Source organism: Athene cunicularia, assembly GCF_003259725.1.
Source record: "Athene cunicularia isolate RWA chromosome 7 unlocalized genomic scaffold, athCun1 chr7_part2, whole genome shotgun sequence".
Lineage (NCBI taxonomy): Eukaryota > Metazoa > Chordata > Aves > Strigiformes > Strigidae > Athene > Athene cunicularia.
This window is the reverse complement of record NW_020799108.1, coordinates 802,840-827,988: the sequence shown is the minus strand read 5'-3', so window position 1 is coordinate 827,988 and position 25,149 is coordinate 802,840. Positions and strand designations below refer to the sequence as shown.

General features: G+C 40.7%; 1 protein-coding gene across 1 annotated transcript in view; it reads right to left on the bottom strand.

The window, feature by feature from the left end:
- Positions 1 to 17,983, bottom strand: part of ITGA4 (integrin subunit alpha 4) — a 137,716-nt gene extending 119,733 nt beyond the window's left edge. The window contains exons 1-2 of the mRNA XM_026853188.1: positions 17,814 to 17,983; positions 14,781 to 15,018 (exon numbers count right to left, since the gene is read on the bottom strand). Coding sequence (XP_026708989.1) covers positions 14,781 to 15,018; positions 17,814 to 17,983 — 408 coding nt within the window. The remainder of the gene's footprint in view (positions 1 to 14,780; positions 15,019 to 17,813) is intronic.
- Positions 17,984 to 25,149: the final 7,166 nt, after the last annotated feature.

The window sequence follows — 25,149 nt, the reverse complement described above, 5'->3', positions numbered from 1 at the left end:
AGGTCAAATTTCTATGTTAGTTATAACGGTTTTCAGAAACTGTTTATGACTGACCATGTCTGGTGTTGTCTCTGAGATACAGCCTGTTAGGAGTGCCAAAGTTTGTTGTAAAGTTCCATTCTTTCTTTTTGCAGAAAAGCTGGAATTCATAAAGAGCTCATCTTCCTCAGTGCTATTTCTTTAGGCTTCCAGAACAATGGTGTATTGTCATCCTTCCCAGTTAAAGGATTAATGAGGCTGCTGAGGAGTGTTATGAACAAAACTACTTTCAATGTAGTAATTCTTTCAGATACAGGTGGTGGGGTTGCCTTATGTCCCCTGCTCCAGGGAAAAATAAAATTGTGTCTAAAAGCTGGCTTGTCTTAAATCAGTTATAATAGAAGACAACTAACAGGTGACAACTGTTCCCTTGGTGAAAGTTCAGGGAGTTTCACATACACAGGTACAAAGCTGGAAAAAATACAGACAGTATTTCCACTGTTATCAGATAGCCACACATGGAGAAGACTAGAGGCTTCAGTGAGTGCAACAGTACACAGAGATTGGATCTATTCTATAGTTGGCATTATTTCTTTTATAGCAATTCAATAAAAATTATAAAATTGTAATACAGAATTCTTCTAAAAAAATTAGGAGAGCTCTTCTTTACAGTTGCTTTTGGTATCACAGAGGACTGAACAAAAAATTAGTAGCAAGGCAGAATGGAACAGTGAGAGTCAACAATTCTCACTGGACCATCAATCTATGCAATAATGATGAGGCAGATGGGATATTTTTCAAACTTCTGCTTAGTATATAACAGTTTTTTTTACTCTATTTGATTTCTTTCAGACCTTGACACTATTATGCCCATTGATTAAATCCCAAGCAGCCTTTGTTCTTGACATGTTGATTTGAGAATTTCCCAATAAACTGTTAATGATGACATGTTTTAAAAACAGACCTACTGGTGTGCATAGCTGAGAAAGTAGCTTTGCATATATCATTCTATTTTAAGCGACTGTCTAGAATTTATTGATAAAGATACTGCATTTATAACATGGTAAATTTAGTAACTACCACCATGTATCCCTCCTAGAATCATATGCTAACGAAAAAGATGATCTAATAATTAGGGCTGAAGCCCACTGGATACAATGCCTTCCAATTAGCACTCCCCAGCTTGAATACTACCCTTAGCATTAAACAACAAAACCAAAAAATGGGTATCAATTCGTGTAATAGAAAATAATTGATGAAGTTGGAGAGTGTGATTATTTGTGATTACTTTACAGTCATGCACTGAAAGTAGAACCCCAGTTAGTAGTTAATCTCTGGCTACCTCTTTGAAGATAATGAAATTGGCTTCCTACTGATGATTATTCATTAACAATTAATTCTTTCTTGGTGATCTGCTTCATTTTCAGCTTCTCACCACAAACATGCAATGGAATAATTATAAGTGGAAATGAAAAAGCAATTAGTGGCAGATAATGCCAACATCTGATTAAAAAACAGTAGAAGAGATTAGCCGTTCGGTAACTGCAACTCTGCTGCCTTCAGCAGGGAGATGTACGTTACCCAGCAATATTACAGTTCAAGCTGCGTTTCCCTTTTATTGCCTCCCCTACATCATGGTCTGCCACATTAGATGCTTTCTTTTATTCTTGAGGGCATTGACTTGTTGCAAATAATTTCTAAAGATTAAGTATTATTTGAGATGATTTGTCATCCTCATGCTGAGACTCTATGTCAAGAAAGAAGGAAAAAGATACTTAAGCCAAGTCATTTATTGTAGTTGCAAGCAAATGTAATGGAACTTTTTTTTCTGAGAGGAGGATGGTTGGAGATTTGCCTAAGTGAAGTGTCTGATCCTGGAAGTTAGACTCCCCTCCCCTGGACAGTATTTTCTTTTGAACTAGAGAACAAAACTATCTTCTGTCATAGCAAATGATAGTTGTCTTTACTGTCACAAGCTTAACTTGTTTTTGAAACACGTATTGTGATGAGGCTGGGTCTGCAGATCACCACCACAGAAATTCATGAATGTACTCCATGATCTTTTAAAGCTGTGGATGGTTTACATCATTTACATTCAATGCCTAGAATCCCGTAATTGCCGAACACTTGCTTAGCAAGAAATCCAACTAAGCAAATAAATGGTTTGCAGGAAAACTGCAAAGTCTGGGGGTGATCTGAGACCTGGATCCAGAGCCCCTGTTGCATACACAGTCAGCAAGAACTGAAAGGGAGTCTCAGCCCTTTCAGGAATCCCAGGCTGCATTCTTGCATTGCAAATCCTTGAGCAGGGTAAGTTCCTATTTGCCAAGCAGAACTCATGTGGCCTCCCAAGCTTATTGGAAAGGTTGTTTTTTTTTTTCAAATGCAGATTAAGGAGGTGACTTGCTATAACCTGATAATTTTACATTTCCCCTTTAGAGAAGAGAGTTCACAAACAGGTGAAGAAGCACAGCTGATGCAGTGGGCCTGCAGATGTGTTAGTGGCAGGAATCTCATTAACCACTTAGTCAGAATATTATCAATAATATGAAACAACAAGTTATTTTGGTTTACAGTTTAGAGTTAGCACAGTAGTCAGTGTTGTCATGGACATATGGTCTGTTGGCTATTTTTCAAAATAAGGAAAGAACAGAATTTTAGGAGTTAATGTTGCTTGGTTAGTTTGAGAGCCTGAATGTTGTGTTTTCAAAAAGGATGACTATGGACAATCTCTGTTTAGAGATTTCTGTGAGGAGAACCGAAAATTATCCCCAAATACATGGAAAACGGTGGTTTTCATGGTGTTTATTTGAAGGTTTCATTGCTTACATTTGCTCCCAAAGATGCATGATGCAGATTGCTGAAATATTTGTGGCAAACTCGTGATTTGCAATGGGGAAACTCTAAGGACAGTTGGGATATGGTAAGAGAGTAGCCTTCCAACCACTGTTACTTTAGCAGGTTCTGTATTCTCTCTCATTTTGTAATTTACCCTAATTTTTCAGAATTCCTGGCAAAATCTTTTAAAAGACAAGCCTTCTATCTTGACTTCTACCTCTCTCCTTCAATTATTTTCTCTGCTTGCTCCCTATAGAAGCTTTACTTGCTTTTACTTTATCATTGATTCTTGCAAGTTTTTCTCTTTCTGTCTAATTTTTCCGATTTTCTCCCTTGCTTGTCTTATCCCAGCTCTTTCCTTCATCTTTTCCTTTAACAAGTGAAATAATAGTTTTATTTCCCCGATTATCATTAAACCATTTATTTTAAAAATGTTTCTTTTCTACATCTCTAAATTATCTGTGTTAATTTTTCACCTACACTGTCTCATATTGTCTTGGGGACTATAGTTCTGAGTTATTACAAAATTGCTCAGATTTTTTAAGTACTTCTCTCAATCAGATCTGAGACATCATCCTATTACACACCTAATCTCTAATCCTACACCTATTACTGTGGAAAGTGAGCATCATCAGGAAAAACTTTTACAGCACTGAGATTTTCTTTTGACTTGTTAGCAGCCACAGTATCACCATCTTCTCAGTTACATAGACTTTCATCCATCTGGTTTATAAATGTATGGGGGGGTTGTAAGAAAAAATAATGTATTTGATTTTTTTTTGCATTTTTATTCAGTTGATTCATCTCTTGACACAAGGTTGTGTAGTCATTGCTTGTAGATATATAAATCACATTCAGATGCAAAAAAGATAAATTCACAGAAATTGCAATGCTTGTGCCAGCTAGTTTTCACTGGCCGAATCTGTGCCCTGTGTACTGGAACTGTGTTAGTGACACTGGAAAAGCACTTTCAGGCCAAAAATTTTCTCATAAGGAAGATCTTGAATGTTTTATATTTTTATTTAAGATGTCACATATAACATTCATACCACTGAGGTAAAGAATTAAGCTAAACAGACACAGCAGTAATGAGATTACCATTTCATTTGCAATTGCCATTAAGAGTCCTCAAATACTAGCTTACATTTGTGGATGCATTATCATATGTTCCATTAGTTTGGTTTTTTTTCCTTTCATTTTGTAATTAGTAGTTTAAACCTGTATTAATGCAGCACATTTATTTAGCAGTCCTATAGTGTTTAAGGTATTAGGTGCTCTGAAGAATTAATTCAAAGTAATCTTAATAGTTGGTAAGAACCCATCCACAGACCTTTCCAGGCTTCATGATCTGAGTATATGACACTGTATGGTCCCGCAACAGTAGCACCACCGGTAACATGGTGTTTGCTGTACACACAGCTGGTGCTTCTTACCCACTATCCATCAGGTAGAGCAAGTCAGTATCACATTCCCCTACGAGAGGGCACTAAGCTACCACCATAAATCTATTTTTTCTTTCTTAGAGTACCAAACACATGTAGGGATAATCCTACATGATTCCCCCTTTTTATCCCTTATGTGATTGGACATGTGATTTGCCTGTTCATCAATATTTCAGTTTCGTGGGTTGGGCTTCTGATAACTTGCAAGATTAGTAACCTGCTTTAGACATGAAAGCCTTTACAGCAGGCTTTCATCAGCCACCTTACAGGAAGTATGGTTGGGCAATAGGCAGATGACTGTCTCATTTCTGAAGTAGCAGAAACACTACCTGACCCTTCTTCTGCCTTGGGCAAGTCAAAATCTTCACCTAGCTACTGAACTTCTCTTGTCTTTCCTAAAAGGCTTTAGAAAAGAAGAGTTATAGTTTGTCTGCAAAATGAAAAATGTTGCATGGAGCCAGGGGGTAGAAGTTACACAGTGCTGACAATCTGTGGTTATTGTCAAGTACAGGATTTCAATCACACAGATGAAAGCAGGACTGCTACCTGCCTGTAGCAAGCTGTCAAAACCAATAACACCAGCAGTAAACATTGAAATATTTAGGAAAACAAGGATTTTCATTCTTGTTTCATCAACAAAGGTTTCTCCATCGCATTCCTCAAAACCATTTTCTCATTACCTTTAGCCACTCGAGACTCTGGCACAGTACTGATACTTGTTTTCTCCTTTACATCATGATCAGCAGATTTCATTTTCAAGCATCTTACAGGTGACATGTTTTGGGTCTAGTTCAAAGTCTATCTACATCTGTAGACTGTGTTGTCAGCTTAAGGTCTTACTTTGTGACACTTGCAGCAGTGCATCTTATCTTCATTACTTTTCTACTACTGAGCGTGGGGGTGATGTTTCAGAAAAGCAGAGGCAGAATGTCTGTTCCAGTAAGTGCTTGCTGCTTCAAACTTCTCAGAGAGACTTCTCAGTCCGCTGCTGTCATTAAGAAATGAGAAGGCATCGCGTCCAACACAGCCACGCACTTATTGTCCAAAGTCATATTTGAGTCTCACCTCCTACTAATTCTTCTCTTTAAACTGTGACTGTGACAGTTTTCCTTTCCCTATGCCTACTCAAACTGTCAGATCACATCAGCCATCCGACTTCTCTGCTCACCTTTTCTTCACCTTCATGTTAGAAATAAGCTTTTCTATGCTTAAAAACTTCAATCACAGCTTAAATCTTCTTCAGCACACATAGGCAGTATAGGGGCAAATTCAGATTGTTTAGAGATAATGTGGTGAAGACTGGAAACAGCAAAAGAACAAAGCTAAGGATTAGCATGCCAGTTTAAACCCCCCATGACAAATTACTGGTTCTAACACTTAGGTGTCAAAATGTTCTCTAAGGAAATCACTACAATGCAAAATACAATCATTTTACTGCTTGAAAGGCTGTTACTGACTTTGTGTACTAGATATTTTACTTATCTTAAAAGTTCAACTCCGGGTGTCTTCAGGCTATAAAAGAAGACCAGATAGAAAAATGTTTAAAATTATCAATAAAAATGCCAGCATAAAAAAATTCATTAAGATTCATGTTTTATTGTGATCAGTTTGTTTCACTAGCATAGCATTGTGATTTTGACATAAAGCAATATACCAAAACAGATAACTTTTTCTTTGTGTCTAATGTTAGGGACTAATTAATTTATTGTGCCTGTGGCTCCCTGGTAGTTTAAGATGCATGTAATGTGGCACAATTCAGTGACAGCTTCAGGGATCAATAAAGTCTCTATATGAAAAAGTGTGAAGAAACCACTGTCGGTGGGATGACACTCACTTGCAAAAGACTGTGAAAACAGATTATACAATACCTGTACCCAGGCTGTACACAAACTGAGTGACAAGTGTTACAGAATTCAGTCACACATTTATAAAGGAATGGAATTGTTCATTACAGAAGTAATTCTACCTTGTGCAGAAGTATTACTCAAAACACTGTGTGTTGATAGAGAAGCATATGAGAAACTGCTCCATTAAGAATGTTAATCTAAAATGTCCTTAGACATTCTGGTTAAAGGAATTTGCTGTTGTTTTCTCACAGCCTGCTTAAACCCATGCATCTTTTTCCTTTTCTCACAAGATATCTTCTCTACTTAGGTGATGATTAGCTTTTCTTTTATTAAAGATTGACCATAGTTTGGAGATCTATCAATCACCGCCTGAAATTCTCAAATTTTTGGATTAGGCTTGGAGTCACATTTGTGGTCAGTTCAGCAAACCAAGATGGAAGAAAACATACTTTGCCTTAAGTCTCAACTTTCTCATCTGTGAAACCTTGCAGTAATAATGTAATATTTTGAATGTTTCAAGAATTAGAACTAGTCCTTCACAGAAAAGAACCACATTCCCACACCTATTCAGTTTACTAACGCCCATCCTGCCCCCCCCATAGATCCGCTGTATTTAGTTCAGCAGCTAGCAGCATTCAGAGCAGCACAGAGCTCAGTAGGTTCAAATTTCCGAAGTTCATGCTTAGTAACATGAAAGTGTTCAAAGTCTTGAAAAGACTTTCATAGCCTGTGCCGATCCCCACACTGCTCTTAAGCAAGTCAGTGATACAGCAAGCTTGTTTAATGATAAGATAGCAACATCTACATCAGCCACCCAGAGCTCTAGTCTTCTGTGGAAATTAGTGTCATACTCAGTGCCATACTCATCTACGACCTGTGTGATCCATAGCCAATAACAAACCAAACTTGAACTCCACCCAAAACCCCATCTATCACTGTAATAGACATGTCTGTGAAGAAGATAACAAAACCAATGTTTTTGGTTTGTAAACTTGTTTTATTTAGTACATAGTTACTAAACATTGTTACGTCACTACTATATGCAGATAAGATGAAAACAGGTACTGAGCTGCCTTGAAGTTATGTTGAAGGGGGAAGGGATAGCGCTCATAGTTGAGCTGTATCATCAGTATCTGAGTATCATCATAGTTGAGCTGTATCATAGTTGAGTGTATCGTAAGTAAGTTAGCAGATGAAACCAAGTGAAGCGGGAGTGTCGATCTGCACGAGGACAGGGAGGCTCTGCAGAGAGACTTGGACAGATTAGATCGGTGGCCAACGTTAACGGGATGAGCTTCAACAAGGCCAAGCGCCAGGTCCTGCACTTGGGCCACAACAACCCCCTGCATGGCTACAGGCTCGGGGAGGTGTGGCTGGAGCTGTCTGGGAGAGAAGGGTCTGGGGGTTCTCATTGACAAGCAGCTGAACAGGAGCCAGCAGTGTGCCCGGGTGACCAAGAAAGCCAGAGGCATCCTGGCTTGTGTCAGAAATAGTGTGACCAGCAGGAGTAAGGAGGTGACAGTCCCCCCTGTGCTCTGCACTGGGGAGGCCACACCTGGAGTGTTGTGTCCAGTTTTGGGAACCTCAATACGAGAGAGATATCGAGGTGCTGGAGCGAGTGCAAGGAGGGCAACGAGGCTGGGGAAGGGCCTGGAGAGTAAATCCTGTGAGGAGAGATTGAGGGAGCTGGGAGTGTTGAGTGTGAGGAGAAGGCTGAGGGGAGACCTCATCACTCCTACAGCTCCCTGAAAGGACATTGCAGAGGGGTTGGTGCTGGTCTCTTCTCACGGGTGATTAGTGACAGAACAAGAGGGAACGGCTTTAAACTGCAACAGGGGAGGCTCAGACTGGACATGAGGAGAAAATGTTTCCCAGAAAGAGTGGTCAGAGAGTGGAACAGGCTGCCCAGGGAGGGGGTGGTTACCATCCCTGAGTGTGTTTAAGAGTCGTTTGGATGAGATGTTGGGGGATGTGGTGTAGGGGAGAACTTTGCAGAGTCCCCAGGGGTCTTTTCCAACCTGAATGATTCTGTGATTCTGTGATTCTGACCTGTTTTATAGATTTGCTAGTACAAACAGTGTGAATGGCAAGCCAGTAATATAGCATATTCCTTTCAGAAAGTCTGAGTTCTCCCTGAAAACAGAGTAAAGCTCTACATTCCCCACAGGGAAAATGTAATTCCCCTTTTATTGAAATAGTAGAAGTAGGACCATATAGCTGTCTTTTATTTATAGAGTGTGCAGCGGTTGATATTAGGTGAATTGATTGCACTATGTTCCTGAGCAGGCATTTTTCCTGAGGGCTGAATTTTTCCCTTCATTACTTAAAACATAGATTACAATCAAAGTTGTGATTCACAGGGCCTTTTCTACAGAGTTCCACCCAGCCTATATCGTTGCAAGGGGTTCATCCTTCTCTAGTGCATGACTTTGTGCTCTCCTTGAACTTCACAAGATCACTGTTGGCCCTTTAGTCTCTCTGGGTCCCTCCGAACTGCAGCTCTGTCCTCAAGTGTATTGACAGGTTCTCTCCAAACCATTGTAAACTGCAAAGAACTGAAATATCTTTAACCAAAGATAAGAATTGGACTCTACCACACCAGTTATGACTCAACTCCACATGACTCAAGTCCACAAGGTCTTATGTTTCTCCCCAGTAAGTTCTCAGTAGACATTCGTGCCTCTGAAGATGCCTGAAGTGCTGCCATCTTCTCCTGGACTCTCTCCTGCACCTACATCTGGTCGTACTATGGGAGCAGCTGTCCCTCTTCCCACCACCCTGGTGGAGTCCCACAGGAGATATTACTGGGCACAAAGCTTGCATGGGCCACTGCAGCTGAAGCAAACCGCCACACTCACTTGAAAACAGCAGCAGCATTTAAGAAGCTGCATTTTCCATTTTGTAATAGCTCATAACCTCAGTTTAAATGTGTTTAAAAGATTTTGTTTGGGATTTAGCTGATTTGTCTTCATACCATTTCTACCTGAGCACAATTGGTCTTCTAGTGCAGCTCTGTAACTACTGAAACCAGTGAGTATTTTATCACTAGTCAGACTCTGGTGCCGTTGAAATCAGTGAGGAACTTCTGCCCTTAAGAGGATTACCATTCGCACCTAACAATGACTATATATCATCTAGCTTAACATTTGAAAGGAAGCCAGTGGAAGAGTAAAGTTTCCGCTGTTACAGTCTACTGACTTTATACTCTGCAGACTATAATTAAAAAAAAAAAGATAACACAAAATTCCCTTTTGTAAAGAAAAGTCATGTAGAGTTTTCTAATACATGAAGCGGAATAATTCATATGCTAACATGTGGGGGTTCCCCCCTTGTTTGTCCCCCCCCTTTTCTGTAGAGTCTCTGCAAGTCAGGATACAGTAAGTTATGTTTTTAATTTATGTATTGACTCTGAAGATCAGGGTGAGGAGTGAAGCAAACACTTCTTACTGTAAAGAAAGTGAGATCCAGATCCTCATTAGAACATATATGATAGATTTGTTCATAGATTTGCTGTTTACTCTTAGAAGAAAGTGGTTAGCTCTGAGTTTACAGAAAAGTCTCAGCGTCTTGACTTCCAGCCTATCCGTTCCCCTGGCGTTCAGCTCCTAGACTTGTTTCCAATGAATGCTGCTGGACTGTGAGAAGCTCTTAATGAAAACCTAAAGTCTCACACAAAGGAAACATCTCAGCAGCTGACTGAGTCTAAAGATGGTTGAAAATAAGCCAGGAGAATAACAGGAAGCAGTTTTAAAGTTCTAAACATTGAGCTACACAAAGCTTACAATAATTCTCTTTACACTTACAGAGACTGTGGTTCTGTTCCTCACTTAGTGTTTATTTTAAAGAATTTTTGTAACCTACAAAAAAACTGCTGGTGTTGAGACAGATTTTTTTTTTTCTATTTCAACAGCAAATGCGAAATTTCACAGCTCTTTTATCACGTTATGAAAGTCCCCCTATGCTGTGCATCATGATCATGCAGACACAAGGAACTGAAGCTTACCAGGTTACCGAAGCACAGCTGAAGGAACAGAGTGTACTAAAAATACATGTATACACTCTACAGTTACATATGTGCACACAGTTATTATGTTGTTTTGCAAGATGGAAAAGAAAAATCTTTTCACCAAATGAAAACACCGAAAATGAAATGACAACAGCAGCAGATGCTAAAGCAAATCATCTAATTAAGATGATTTCATCAACCATTTTAAAAGACATTTAGAAAAGCAATATATTACTAAGTCACCAGAAGAAATGTTGATTATGCTTGCATATATAGGCACAATAATACTCTAGCTGAAGCTGCCCTTTCAAGCATGAAAACAAATGATACTTTCAAAACTGTTTATTTTTTTTATCCAGCTGTGCTTCACATCCTGCTAAGGAAAAGTATACACATTAAAAAAATTCTTAAGAACTATAACCCACAGCCAGGAAGATACAATTCAAATCCACAGAAGTTTTGCCTGGGTCAGGATGGCAGAATGACTTCCATGCAGAATGGAGAATAGCTTCATTCTGACAGCAGGAGGAATTTCCAAACCAATTTGCAAGCATGGGGAACCTCATTTTCACCTTGTATTCTTTTCATGGGTGGGCCAAATTCTGTCTCAACAAAATCTAAATCAAAAAGCCAGGATGAAGACTGAACAATACAATAAAAATCTACATTTTAAATCTAATATTGACAGAAAATCAAAATCAAAGGGCAGAACTTTGTCCTGGTCCCTTAGAATAATGTTATTCTAAACTACCTTCCCCTCCTCTTATGTCTGCTTTTCCTTTCAGATTTACTGTGGAGTGCAGTATTGGGTTTTTACTGTTCAATGTCGTTCTTACGGTAAAACATTTAGTGTGGGAGAGGTGCATATACACCACATATATTCAGCTTCCCCTTTCACTGGGATTTATAGCAAGGAGCTTCATGCCACTTGTGGAATTTTTGTTCCCTGCTGTTGCTGTTTTTATTTTAAAATGGCTGCATAGATACCTCTACTCTCTTCTGTCTATTCTCCATGAGATCCAGTTCCTGCTGGACTTCATACTGGGCAGTTTCATTTCTCAAAGGCCTCTTGTTCTTCTTGTTTTCTTTGCTCGTTGTTGTTGGTTCTGTAAGAAAGTACCTTTACTGCTTCTAAAGCAGTCTGCAAAAGCACATTACACTTTCGAAGTAGAAGAAAAATATTTTAATGCAAATGTTACATTAAAGGGTAATAAATCCCTTTAATGGGGAGCGTTCTCTATTTTCTTTTAATTCATCTTCATGCCTTGTTTAGCTTTGTCAGGTTTCCTTTTATTTAATTCCACCTTCCTCAAAGCAGGACATTACAACTTCATCCCATTAGAGAAAGATGACTAGACTACCAGTAGTGTCATTCCTAAAGATTTCAGAAGGAGGCTTTTCCCTCTCAGCTTGGACCCACTGATTGACTACCAGTACAGAAGACTTTTGGGGAGTTTTTTTGGCATCTTTGCAGAGTAGTTAGTCACAGCATGACTGAGTAAGCAGTCTCTTCCTAACACCCTCTGCAGGTGGTAGCTTACAGGTGATGCTAGGGAAGAAAAGCAAGCACAGAATTAACCTAAGGGAAGAAAAGCAAGCACAGAATTAACCTAACTAGCATGGGCAATGGAAGAACTGCAACGCTTAGTGTAATAAAGTAAAGCAGAGCTTCAGGAACAGAATTTGGTTTTCACAGATGGCACTGTCTGACCATAAAATTCCTCTGTAAGAAGCTCGACTGAGCTTCTCAACAGATTTGCCACATGGTCAGGGCTCACTTGCATGTTTTTGTATGGATGTTTTTCAGATGGAAATAAAACCATCTTGAGAAAGTTTCTATTTATCCATCTTCCTTCCTGAATCGGTTTGGCAGCTGATGCTTTAAGGAGTAATAAACCTTGAATGGAAAGACACTAAAATGATGTTGGAACAGTGGGCACTACTTATAAATATTACAAATATCAATTATTTACAGAGGTTACCTCAGTGGCAATGTGGAACAAACAAGCAGATGCTAACGTTAGCGCTCAAGCAAAATGTTTCTTCTTTCTACAGACAGATAATTCCTTTGACACTTTCATGTCCACTGACACTACAGTAGCTTTTCCTTAAGACCCTGAAGGTAATCACTGCACTCACAAGAACTGGCAAACCTGAAAACCTTCTGTAAATCAGAAAACCTCACAGAGACAAGTTCTCAGAGCAACACCACCGTTCTTTTGGTGAAGGTGATTAGATTTTGTCAGAGGAAGTGAACTTGAGAGCTATTCTCATTTTCATCAATGGGGAAGTGAGGCATCCAGAAAACCCTCTTGGTGCTGAGAATGACAAAGATGTTATAACTGTTATTAAATACTTAAACTGGTGTTCAAGGCTGCCATTGTTCCAGTCACCATAAAAAACCATCACGAAATCATTGTTTTGTCATTAAAAAATCACAGGTATATGAAGGGTTGAGATAAGCCATTACCTTCAAAATACATCAGAGACAAGGAACACCTGAATATTTAAATAGCCTAAGTCCATTCATTTGAAACTGTGACATCAAAAGTACTAAATATTTATACCAGATGGAGGGAAAGAAATTGTGACTGGGGGCTCAGACATGATAGATGCATCATGGCAGACTGTCACAGCTGTGAGGCAGGGCTTCTTTTCTGACTAACTGCTCCCATGCATTTTTCAGCTGATTAATGAAAACCAGTCTACAGTAGAAAAATGTAAGAGTCAGCCACTGTACCTGACATCTATTGTGAGTGGATATTTTGGTATGTTGGTACACAGTAGTGGTGGATGGCTTCTCACAGAGAGGAAAAACCCTTCTCTAAAAGTAATTCATGGTGGATGTTCAGATGGGAGTTTCCTAGCTCAGGGGGAAAGTTAAACTCTTTCTCTGCTACCGTAAGAAGGTATGTTAGCTACGTCCCTAGCTGCAGTTAATTTCTTTCAGTAAAGAAAATTTCAGCTGCAACTACTGGAATTGGAATTTTGATAAAACATTGATTTTCAGGTGAGCATTGTTTTTCTCTGTTTCTTCTTCACATAGACATTTCAACTAAGCCCTGACATTTATATTAAAACTCAAGATTTACATTTGAAAATCCAATGTTTTCGTCCAAAAATTATGTATTTATTTCTTAAACAAAACCCCACACCTTCTACAGAAAAAAAATAATGCAGTCCTGTATCTTCATAGTAAATAGATGTTCTGTTAATTCTGAGTTAATGTCATTAAGCTGGAGTTTCTGGATGACTGTGCTAATCCTCATTTAAATGGATTATGAGGTCACATCACAAAAATGAAACTGGTTAAAATGACTAAAATCTCAGAATTATTAGCATATTTCTCACACAAATGACCTATAACACCTCCAGTTTGTCTCACTGTCAGTTGATACAAGCTACCTTTGTACAGACTTGAATAACCCAGCAAAGCAGAGCTGTTGCAGCGTAACCTTTAGTGCTGGTCTGAAAGACGAGAGGGTGAAACTTGTCCCCCATGCTATGTTCTTCACAAGTGTCTTCAAAGAGAGTGACATTTCATAGACCTTTGATTGTATGCCAGCTGGATCACAGACGAGGCCTGCTCGTGCATTTACAGACAGAAGTAGGAATCTTCTCATTAATTATGACAACTCCACAACTAGGTTGGACAGTAGCTGGGCAGTGTCTATGGTGGGTCCAACAGCATTAGAAGTTTATGCTGAACTTGCCATTGAAAACATGAAGCCGAGCACAAAATAAGGGTGAGACATTAGAGGAAGAAAAGTTACCCTGGAAAGTGGAGAGATAATGTGATAAAGCTCCTTTTTCATTTAGTGGTGAAGGAGGTGTTTGTGGTCTGTGGTGAGTAGTGTTTTGGGGTTGTGTGCACATTTAGCAATGTTTTTTATCTGTATGAACACATGTGACAGCCAAAGCCCTCTATATTTGTTGCAGCAGAGGTAGAAAGGCACAAGACCTACCATTTCCTCCCCCATAGAGCTGGCATTTGTGTGGTTGAGGCACTTGAGTAGGGATACTCTGCTGTAAAGATGCTCGAGGCATTACTGGGAAGGTCAAAAGAAAGAAATCTGTTCTTTTTGTTCACATATGTGTGAAACTGGTTCCCATAAACTGTGCTATAAAAGTTTTCTTGACATCTTCCACCCAGAAATACAAAGCCCTGTTGCCTGTTTTTCCGCTTTGTGTAAGATTACACAAAGGTAAGCTTTGCTTTCGTTGTCAGCCAACTGAAGATCTGCTGTGGTTAACATCATGCCACACCTCAGCTGAAAGATTTTGTGGAGAGGCAGACTGTTTTGGCATGGGCTCATGATTTGCTCCCAGTTGCTTGGAGCTCTGGCAGTGCATACATACTCCTAGAAAAATTAGAGCAAATAGGTGAAGAAGAAGATGTTGCACAGGTCATCCACAACTATAGAGTGAGATGAGCTGGAAGTCATTGCCATGCCACAAGCTGTTGGCAGACTGGGGCCTTCTCACAGCCCTCAGGAGATTGTCTGACTTGCTGGCAGAATGAATCCACTGAAATTGCATAGCCTGGATCCTGTAAAGATTTTCTTAAAAAGGGACGATTTGGGGTCTGGAGTTCCAGGGTTAGAAAACCAAGCCAATCTGCATTATATATTTAAGACAATATATCTGAAACTGATTCGCATATTTTACCTTTTTCTCACTCATTTCTCTCCTACCTATCCCTTTTGGCTCAAATAAAGCTGCAAGCCATGGAGCAAAATCTGCATGTTGATAGCCAGGTGGACATCCTGAGCACTCTAGGACCTGATGAGGGGTAACTAACATATGAGATGCAAGGAAGTGATGCTGACCCTTTGTGCAGACTCTTTGGCTTTCACGGAGGTAGTGGATACTTAGCAATGCAGCCTTAGCAGGCTCAGGATTACAACTGGGTGAATAAAGAGTAAAGGTTCAAAAGTCTGCCCAAACATCGCATGGATTAGCCACATTTCTTCTCCATGACATTATAAGACTTTCCATAAGACTTGCATACATCTCAGCAGAAAGTCTACTTAAGGTTGATTTTCACAGCAAAATTATTTTTCACAACAAAATATCTCAAGTACTCATATACTGAGATCAAAAGTATTACTATTTCTCAAAACACACTATTTCTCAAAGTGAATTGAGTATCTTCATTCACTATTTTTGTGGACCACAGCAACTGGACAGTAGTCTTTAAGCCTTAGGCACTTCAGAAATGTCCCATAAACTTTCAATCTAATATAGATTCAGTCTTTGTCATTGCGGTTTGACATATTAAAGTTCAAACAATTCCCACCAAGGTTCTGAGATGAAAGTGATGTCTGGCACATTTGCTCATTGTGAAAGTAAAGCTTGAAATAAAAATTTCGATGGAATTCACCTGGAAATGATCTTCCCCAGGTATAAACCTCTTATGTACTCCCTTAAGTGCATACTGATTTTTTTTTGTTGTTGTTGTTGTCTCTACCAGAAGAAATACATAGCAACAAAACAAACCAACCCATGCTTCTTTAATGCTCAAGGAAAAACAAATTCATCAAACATAAACCTTTTCAAAACAAGCAGCTCTACAAAATGTACACCTCCCTCTAGTGAAAATATGGGAGAAGAAAGAAAACTGAGAGATGTTATTCACATCATTTAATGTTTTCCTGTGAGTGACTCCTGAGGTGATCACAGAAGAATCTATAACAGAATATGGTTTTGGTATCCACAATGTATTGTTTGAAAACATCTGTCTAGTGTGTTAAAGTAATGAATAAGTTTGAGGAAACAATATGACGAAAAGAGGCTAAAAACATCTAATAAGTGAAAAATTACTCATTTAGAAACTTGCAAAATCTGGTTACAGTTAAGATTCTTGTTAAATCCTCCTAGCCTATATGGCTACATAATGGCCTTAAGATCATATTTATAGTGTTAAGCACAACTTAGTATGGGTTCAGGGAATTCAAGCACATAAGACAAATATTAAACAAAGCCAGTTTTAGTCATGCTCAGACTCAAAAGCCAAAACTGCTTTATTAAAATTGAGAAGCTTCTTCAAATGCACGCTGAACCTTGTGTGTCTTCCCCGAGTTTCAGGGAGTAACTTCACTTTACCACAACTGCCCTGAAGAGGGGGCAATAAAGATTTGTCTTGCTCTTGATAATGCAGTGGTAACGTAAACTAATCCCGCTACAACAAACTAGCACCACTGAGAAGAGCTGTTTGGCAGCTGCAGGCCAGTAAGTGCATTTGAGCATTTTTAGGAGAGTATGTGACCTCTCAGAGTGCCATACCCCAGACACTGCACAGTGCTTTCTCACCAAAGTTTGTTAGTAGATCAGCTACAACCTCAACAAGGATTCAGCTCACATGATTTCTTCAAAAATTTCCCAAACCAGAGAAAAAAAGTCTATCAGTTATGGCCAGCACTGAAATACTAGGTGCAGTCTTCACCACAGAAGTAATTTCTTGATGTTACTGTTCAAATACCCTATTTCTTCCAAGGTATTCCCACTTGTCCTTTTCAAAGAACCCACGTGCCCCCCGTTTCCCTCAGCACAGAGCTACCCTATTTGTCTTTGCAGTGCCAATATCTATTATCTCAACTCAAGACACTTGAAACATACTGTACCTACTCAGAAATGCAATTAAAAACAATCAGACAAATAAAAAGCCTCAACTCGGGGCTGGAGATAAAATCTCATATCATAGGACACAAGTCAACTTTACCGATTATACTAAATGAAAAGCAGAGGGTAATTTACCACAATACTTGGAGTGAGTCAGTGGTAAGGAAAGAAATATTTCTGTACTTGGCATTTGATCTAAATTCCTATAAATAATAGCTACAGTGGTGACAGTTTATTCTCAGACAGAAGACAGAAAGGAGGAAAGAAAACAAATGTTGCTGTTTCCTGATGAATACCCGTTCTTAACTCTACCATCTGCAATGCTGGCAAAAAAGTTTCAGTCTTACCAAAATCCTGAGGACTGTTAGGATCCTTTCTCAGCACTCTGTATTGAACAAGTAACTATGATCCCTTTGGTACTTCTTCAGGCTCTGTTTTTTTGTTTGATGAAGCATGATTGGCTGATAGGAAATTATTTTCTACTCAGGTTATGAGCTACATTAGAGGCATGGCTAAATCTATACTATCCTGTTAGCTCAGGTGGAAATTTTTGTTTCACTTCAGTTTATGTCTGCTGTAGCTAAGCACACAGCAGCTGTGTGCTAGTAGTGAAACTTGGGCTTGGGAGTAGAAAATCCCTTAAGAAATTATAAAAGTGACCAACAGCCACCAGGCTCAGGCCAAATCACCCAGTGTCCTCCATAAGTATCCCTGAGAACTCTCACCACCCACATCACCAGAACACATCAAACTTGGCGAAAGCAACATATGGTGAGCTGCAAGGCTGTCCTTTCATGTTCTGAGGACTGCTGTACGCATGGTATGGGGTATGGCCCCGCATGTGGGTGAGCAGCACCGCTATGCCGGCCGCCTCAAAGCGGTCACCGGCCTGCCGGCTCTGCAGAGCAGAGGGGAAGCTGGCAGGGCTTGCTTTGCTCATCCTGTGGGTCACTGCCACGAGGTACACTCAGATGGGTTTATGGCACAAGGCAGGTAGCAAATACCGAGATGGTGACAGCACAGTGTTAGGGACAGCAATAAAACTGTGGGTGGTCCTAAGCCACCATGAGAATATCATACCGGCTATTTCTTTCCCAGGAAGGCATCATGACTTTGTGTGTGTGAAAGAACATTGTGTGAAACCGCTGTCTCTGCACGTACACCGAACAGCCAGCTAGCTCAGCTTCACGCAACGACTTCCAGCAAGTCTTCTGCATTAACATGAAATCCTGGCCACGTTTTACACTCATGTTTCACATGTGCCTCAAGGCACAAACACATTAGATCTTCAGAAGTTGTCTGCAACCTCTTGATGCTCTAAAACCTTTTTCTGTCATTTTGGCTGCCTAGCAGCTCTGACATCACCGTCCTCACCAGGATTTCAGGGAAGGAATAAGCAACTTCTAACCATGACGGCCAGAGAATTTTCCCCACCCCACCAGCCCAGCCCAGTAGCAGCAGTAGAACGTGAGCTGAGGAACTGCTCCTCACACTTCTTGCAACATGAAGTGTTTGGGTGGATATCACACTCCCTCTCTCTCATTGTGATCCTTGCTGCAGCCAGGAGCATGAGTGCTCAGCACATTTCACATAGCTGCTGGGGAGCTTATAGGTAATTTCCTTTCCTGGTATTTTAGGATGTTTGTCAGCCTGAATTTATTTTCTGCTGAATACAGCACGCACAAAGCTGGTGTAAGCCAGAAGAGCACTCATCTACAGCATAGATGCCACTGTTTTAGATCACCAGATCAGCAAATTCCCCTCTGGACCGGGTCAATGCTTCCATAGCAAATGTATGCAACTGCTGCAGCATCTGATGACCTGCACATTTAAGGATGTCCAGTCCTTGTTAGCACTACCCTGCTCTCTCAGAAATATCTTGATTCCTTTGTGGGGCCCCCAAAACCTCTTACTTTCCTATCCAAACAAGTAACAGTTTATCAAATTGGCAGTGTGAAAGAGTAATCTAAATCTTTCATTAGTCCTGACAATACCGTGAATTCTCCTGACAATACTGTGAATATTGTCCAAAGAGGAGAATTTGTGTCTGTTCCATTTTGAGTAGACACAAATTCCACAGCACTGGTGTGAGCTTTGCATGGTATGAACAAAACTAATCACTGAGAATGTGGTGATGAGGGAATACTTTTTTTACTACTCACCTTGAATGACAAAAAGTGGAAACCATTGGTCTGAAACACTCAACAGGTCTATTATAATTCACATACCACCAGCACATAGAAAAAGGGCTTTAAGGTTTGTATACGTACAACAAACATTGGTTTTCTTTGCAAGTTACATTTTGTAACATGAAACAAACTTTGCTTAATGTGTACTTGGAGTGCATTTTGTTTTCAGCCAAGTACCAAGACAAAACAAAACAACTTTTGTATGAGGACTTTTACGAAAAGCTACTTTGGCTTTTATGTTCTATATTATTTTAACACTGTATCTCATTGTTGCCTTCTTAAAGCAACTTCTTAGGAGTACCCAGCCTTTTAATAATTAGCTATAAAATAGAAACTAAATTGAAGTGGAGCGGTATTTCCTAGAAGGAAGTTGCACAGAAATCAGTGCAGTGGGATTGCTGTGTTCTTCAGTTGTAACATGACAACATGCTTTTTTCTTCACCTCCACTGCACCACCCAGAGTGTCTTGTGTTATATCTTCATTGCCAGGTATACAAACTGCCACAAAATGTCAAAATCTATACTCCTTTAAGGCTCACTTTGATGAGAATTTATTCTCATAGGAATTTATCTGGAATTTAATTCATTATGGGAGGGAACATGTTACCTTGTTTTCCAACTGCCTGCTTAGAGATATTTTACAGTTCTTCCACCATTTTTTTTCTGAGGTAAAGCTTGCTTTATTCTCCAGGCCATAACTGTTGCTCTGTTCCTTTTTTTTTTTTTTTTTTTTTTTTTTTCCTAGGGGAGAAGATACTTGAGACCTTCCTCCTTGCATGGTTGTGGTATAATGTTTAAGTTGTGTGACTCGGTGACTTTTTGGCCCACTTAAGCTCAGTTGTGGTCCCAGAGAGATCAAGGTGATGCAGTGCCCTAGGACAGAAGAGGCGGATTCCAACTGGGAAGCTGTTGGGTTTAAATGGCAGCTGTGGCAGACATATGGAAAATCTGCTGATGTGCTACAAAGTGACTGGTATTTGTAAACTGTTTGCTGGGTCATCTGTCTGCTTCAGTCTACAAACACGGGGAGTTACGCGGGGAAAATAAACCCAGCAACATCTCAGTGAAACACTGCTCACTGCAACGTAGAGGGGGGTTTCATCTTACTTTGACTCAGCTTTCACAGACACTGATAGGATTGACTGTTAGTGACTGACGGTGATATCACTCCTAATTTGGGAAAACTGGGAGCTGTCTCAGATGAGTGCCAAACCATATGTGTCTTAGGGAGAACTAATGAAGAATTTAGATGTACTTCATCCAGGAAGGGCCACGCGTGGGTGCTGGCTTCTCCCCATCCTGCTGTCTTTGTCTGCCGGCTCCCACAGGCAGAGTTCACACCTACAGACTATGTGTGTTTTCCAGTCTGCAAACAAATGCACAGGAATGAGCAAATTATTGCTGAAGACACTGATCTGCTTTTTCTCCACCATGTCTCCCTTATGAACGGAATACAGTCCTGACTCAAAACTACCAGATTCACTGGATGTGAAACATGGGCAGGCAGCCCGTGCGCTGTGCACTGCTGCTGCCCCGTACAGCACCCTTTGCCTTTGGTGGTGTTTGCGGTTTACCAGTAAGACTCCAGCTGGTGAGGAGATCCCAAGTCAGAGAGCAGCTGTGTCTGCTTTGCTGTACACTCTCCAGCCTTGTCTCCAGGCATGAAAGGCTGCAATCTCCTCCCCAAACTGGAGGTGTTCCCTGACGTGAAACTGAGATAGATAGGAACAGAGTCACACTGCTATAAAATGTAGCTGTCCTCAAGGGGGGTGGGCATGCCCATCATCTTTCCACCTGCCCTTTGGTGCTCTGCCAGCAGAGGATAGCAACATCCACTTGGAGGGATTCCATCCTTTGGGGGCCCCGAGGAGTCCCCCATGGCTGGGACTCATGCTTCGTGCTGGTGAAACTGTGCATCTACTGCTTCCAGCCTCAAGGTCTGCCAACAGCACTGGGAACACCCCACGGGCACGGCCGCTGTGAGCCCTTGCACTTTCTGAGCAGCTCACTGGGCACCCTGGGAGTGGGCAGGGGAGACAGACAGCATGCCGGCAGCACCAAAAGAACCCTCAAAGGTGCCTCTGTGGATTAGGTTCTCAAGGATTTGGTCCGAATGTTATAATGCGAGTGCTCATAGATCCTACCATGAAACAGTCCCTCATGACCACTGTGTTGGGCTCAGCAGGGAAGCTCTCAGCTACAGCACGAGTCAGTGACTGATTCTGCTTTTAATCATACATTACATATAATAAATAAAACAAGTTAAAAAATGAAATAAAACATACGTATATAAGTAAGATACATCTATACATATATGTAGATAGACATACATGTAATAGGTATATGTATTTATAGAGATATAATGTATATTTAATTATACATAATCTACTTACTTTTAATTATACATAACTTATCTACGTAGAGAAGATACTGTCCAAAGCCATCCTATGGGAATCAATCTGGCATTTTCCACCTTATTGTTCAGAGGTAAATGCACATGAGCTCTCTCTACACAGACTTGCAGTAAATATAGATTCAAGAAAAAAAAGTCCTGAACAAAAAGGACTTCAACGTCCCTTATCAGGCACAAAACCTCTTAAGCAGTTTGCTAGCAGTTGCAGATATTGGCAGAATAGCTTGATGCCACACAAGAAGTCACACAAGATTTTTGATAATGACCTTATACTGCTGAAAAGGGGGCTTAAAATGCAATTTGTGGTACCGTTGTTCAGGGGACTAGAAATGCGCATCCTAGGCAACATGGGCACATGTATTAGAATGGAAGGGTGAAGCATCCTGAGGAAAGAACAAAGAGCTGTTGCCATTTAACTTGATTATAAATCAGTGGCATGGCAATTCTTTAGCCTGCTTCTCTTAAAGTGGCTAAAAATACTGGAGGCTGGGTTATGCCACCCCTCTAGTCCCCTCACCATGCAGAAGAGGGCATCTAGGGGCTCACTCTGCACAGCCCATGTGAGGGCTGTCCCCATCATCTCCCCCCTGCTCATGAGAGCACAGAGACTGTAAGTTGTCCATTTGCACCAGTGGTGTAAAAAATAGGGGCAGACTGAAAGGGATGATAAACTAGTTAACAAAAGGACATAACATCCCATCAGGCTCTCCAACAGTTGACTCTACCCAGCCCAACTAAATGAATTAAGGAACCTCTGGATTTAACAACACTGAGATATTTTATGAGCTGTCAGCCTCATTTGAATGCACTATGCCATTTAAATTTAAGTGTGAACTATAGCATATCTCATTAAGTTTAAAGTGCTGTTTTAATATTATTAATATTAATTTAATATTTCATTATTATTTAATATATGAGTTGGAGGGGAATCTCCTTGGGGTTTATTGTCACAGATTTCACTATAAAGTCTTGCTAGTTAGTAGCTGGTTAATGCTTTTGCACACACTTAGTTTTAAGTCCAGAAGGCTTCTCCTCTGATGATATTTACAGGGTTTACTTGAATATTTCCAAAATGGAAAACTTTGGTGAAACCAAATGGGCCCTGAAAGGGTCAATTTCCCCCCCCAAACAAGTTTCAAAAGTAAAAACCTCCAAATAATCCCCCCCCTGCCAAAAAGCCTAACATTCCCCTCCAACTCATATATTAAATAATAATGAAATATTAAATTAATATTAATAATATTAAAACAGCACTTTAAACTTAATGAGATATGCTATAGTTCACACTTAAATTTAAATGGCATAGTGCATTCAAATGAGGCTGACAGCTCATAAAATATCTCAGTGTTGTTAAATCCAGAGGTTCCTTAATTCATTTAGTTGGGCTGGGTAGAGTCAACTGTTGGAGAGCCTGATGGGATGTTATGTCCTTTTGTTAACTAGTTTATCATCCCTTTCAGTCTGCCCCTATTTTTTACACCACTGGTGCAAATGGACAACTTACAGTCTCTGTGCTCTCATGAGCAGGGGGGAGATGATGGGGACAGCCCTCACATGGGCTGTGCAGAGTGAGCCCCTAGATGCCCTCTTCTGCATGGTGAGGGGACTAGAGGGGTGGCATAACCCAGCCTCCAGTATTTTTAGCCACTTTAAGAGAAGCAGGCTAAAGAATTGCCATGCCACTGATTTATAATCAAGTTAAATGGCAACAGCTCTTTGTTCTTTCCTCAGGATGCTTCACCCTTCCATTCTAATACATGTGCCCATGTTGCCTAGGATGCGCATTTCTAGTCCCCTGAACAACGGTACCACAAATTGCATTTTAAGCCCCCTTTTCAGCAGTATAAGGTCATTATCAAAAATCTTGTGTGACTTCTTGTGTGGCATCAAGCTATTCTGCCAATATCTGCAACTGCTAGCAAACTGCTTAAGAGGTTTTGTGCCTGATAAGGGACGTTGAAGTCCTTTTTGTTCAGGACTTTTTTTTCTTGAATCTATATTTACTGCAAGTCTGTGTAGAGAGAGCTCATGTGCATTTACCTCTGAACAATAAGGTGGAAAATGCCAGATTGATTCCCATAGGATGGCTTTGGACAGTATCTTCTCTACGTAGATAAGTTATGTATAATTAAAAGTAAGTAGATTATGTATAATTAAATATACATTATATCTCTATAAATACATATACCTATTACATGTATGTCTATCTACATATATGTATAGATGTATCTTACTTATATACGTATGTTTTATTTCATTTTTTAACTTGTTTTATTTATTATATGTAATGTATGATTAAAAGCAGAATCAGTCACTGACTCGTGCTGTAGCTGAGAGCTTCCCTGCTGAGCCCAACACAGTGGTCATGAGGGACTGTTTCATGGTAGGATCTATGAGCACTCGCATTATAACATTCGGACCAAATCCTTGAGAACCTAATCCACAGAGGCACCTTTGAGGGTTCTTTTGGTGCTGCCGGCATGCTGTCTGTCTCCCCTGCCCACTCCCAGGGTGCCCAGTGAGCTGCTCAGAAAGTGCAAGGGCTCACAGCGGCCGTGCCCGTGGGGTGTTCCCAGTGCTGTTGGCAGACCTTGAGGCTGGAAGCAGTAGATGCACAGTTTCACCAGCACGAAGCATGAGTCCCAGCCATGGGGGACTCCTCGGGGCCCCCAAAGGATGGAATCCCTCCAAGTGGATGTTGCTATCCTCTGCTGGCAGAGCACCAAAGGGCAGGTGGAAAGATGATGGGCATGCCCACCCCCCTTGAGGACAGCTACATTTTATAGCAGTGTGACTCTGTTCCTATCTATCTCAGTTTCACGTCAGGGAACACCTCCAGTTTGGGGAGGAGATTGCAGCCTTTCATGCCTGGAGACAAGGCTGGAGAGTGTACAGCAAAGCAGACACAGCTGCTCTCTGACTTGGGATCTCCTCACCAGCTGGAGTCTTACTGGTAAACCGCAAACACCACCAAAGGCAAAGGGTGCTGTACGGGGCAGCAGCAGTGCACAGCGCACGGGCTGCCTGCCCATGTTTCACATCCAGTGAATCTGGTAGTTTTGAGTCAGGACTGTATTCCGTTCATAAGGGAGACATGGTGGAGAAAAAGCAGATCAGTGTCTTCAGCAATAATTTGCTCATTCCTGTGCATTTGTTTGCAGACTGGAAAACACACATAGTCTGTAGGTGTGAACTCTGCCTGTGGGAGCCGGCAGACAAAGACAGCAGGATGGGGAGAAGCCAGCACCCACGCGTGGCCCTTCCTGGATGAAGTACATCTAAATTCTTCATTAGTTCTCCCTAAGACACATATGGTTTGGCACTCATCTGAGACAGCTCCCAGTTTTCCCAAATTAGGAGTGATATCACCGTCAGTCACTAACAGTCAATCCTATCAGTGTCTGTGAAAGCTGAGTCAAAGTAAGATGAAACCCCCCTCTACGTTGCAGTGAGCAGTGTTTCACTGAGATGTTGCTGGGTTTATTTTCCCCGCGTAACTCCCCGTGTTTGTAGACTGAAGCAGACAGATGACCCAGCAAACAGTTTACAAATACCAGTCACTTTGTAGCACATCAGCAGATTTTCCATATGTCTGCCACAGCTGCCATTTAAACCCAACAGCTTCCCAGTTGGAATCCGCCTCTTCTGTCCTAGGGCACTGCATCACCTTGATCTCTCTGGGACCACAACTGAGCTTAAGTGGGCCAAAAAGTCACCGAGTCACACAACTTAAACATTATACCACAACCATGCAAGGAGGAAGGTCTCAAGTATCTTCTCCCCTAGGAAAAAAAAAAAAAAAAAAAAAAAAAAA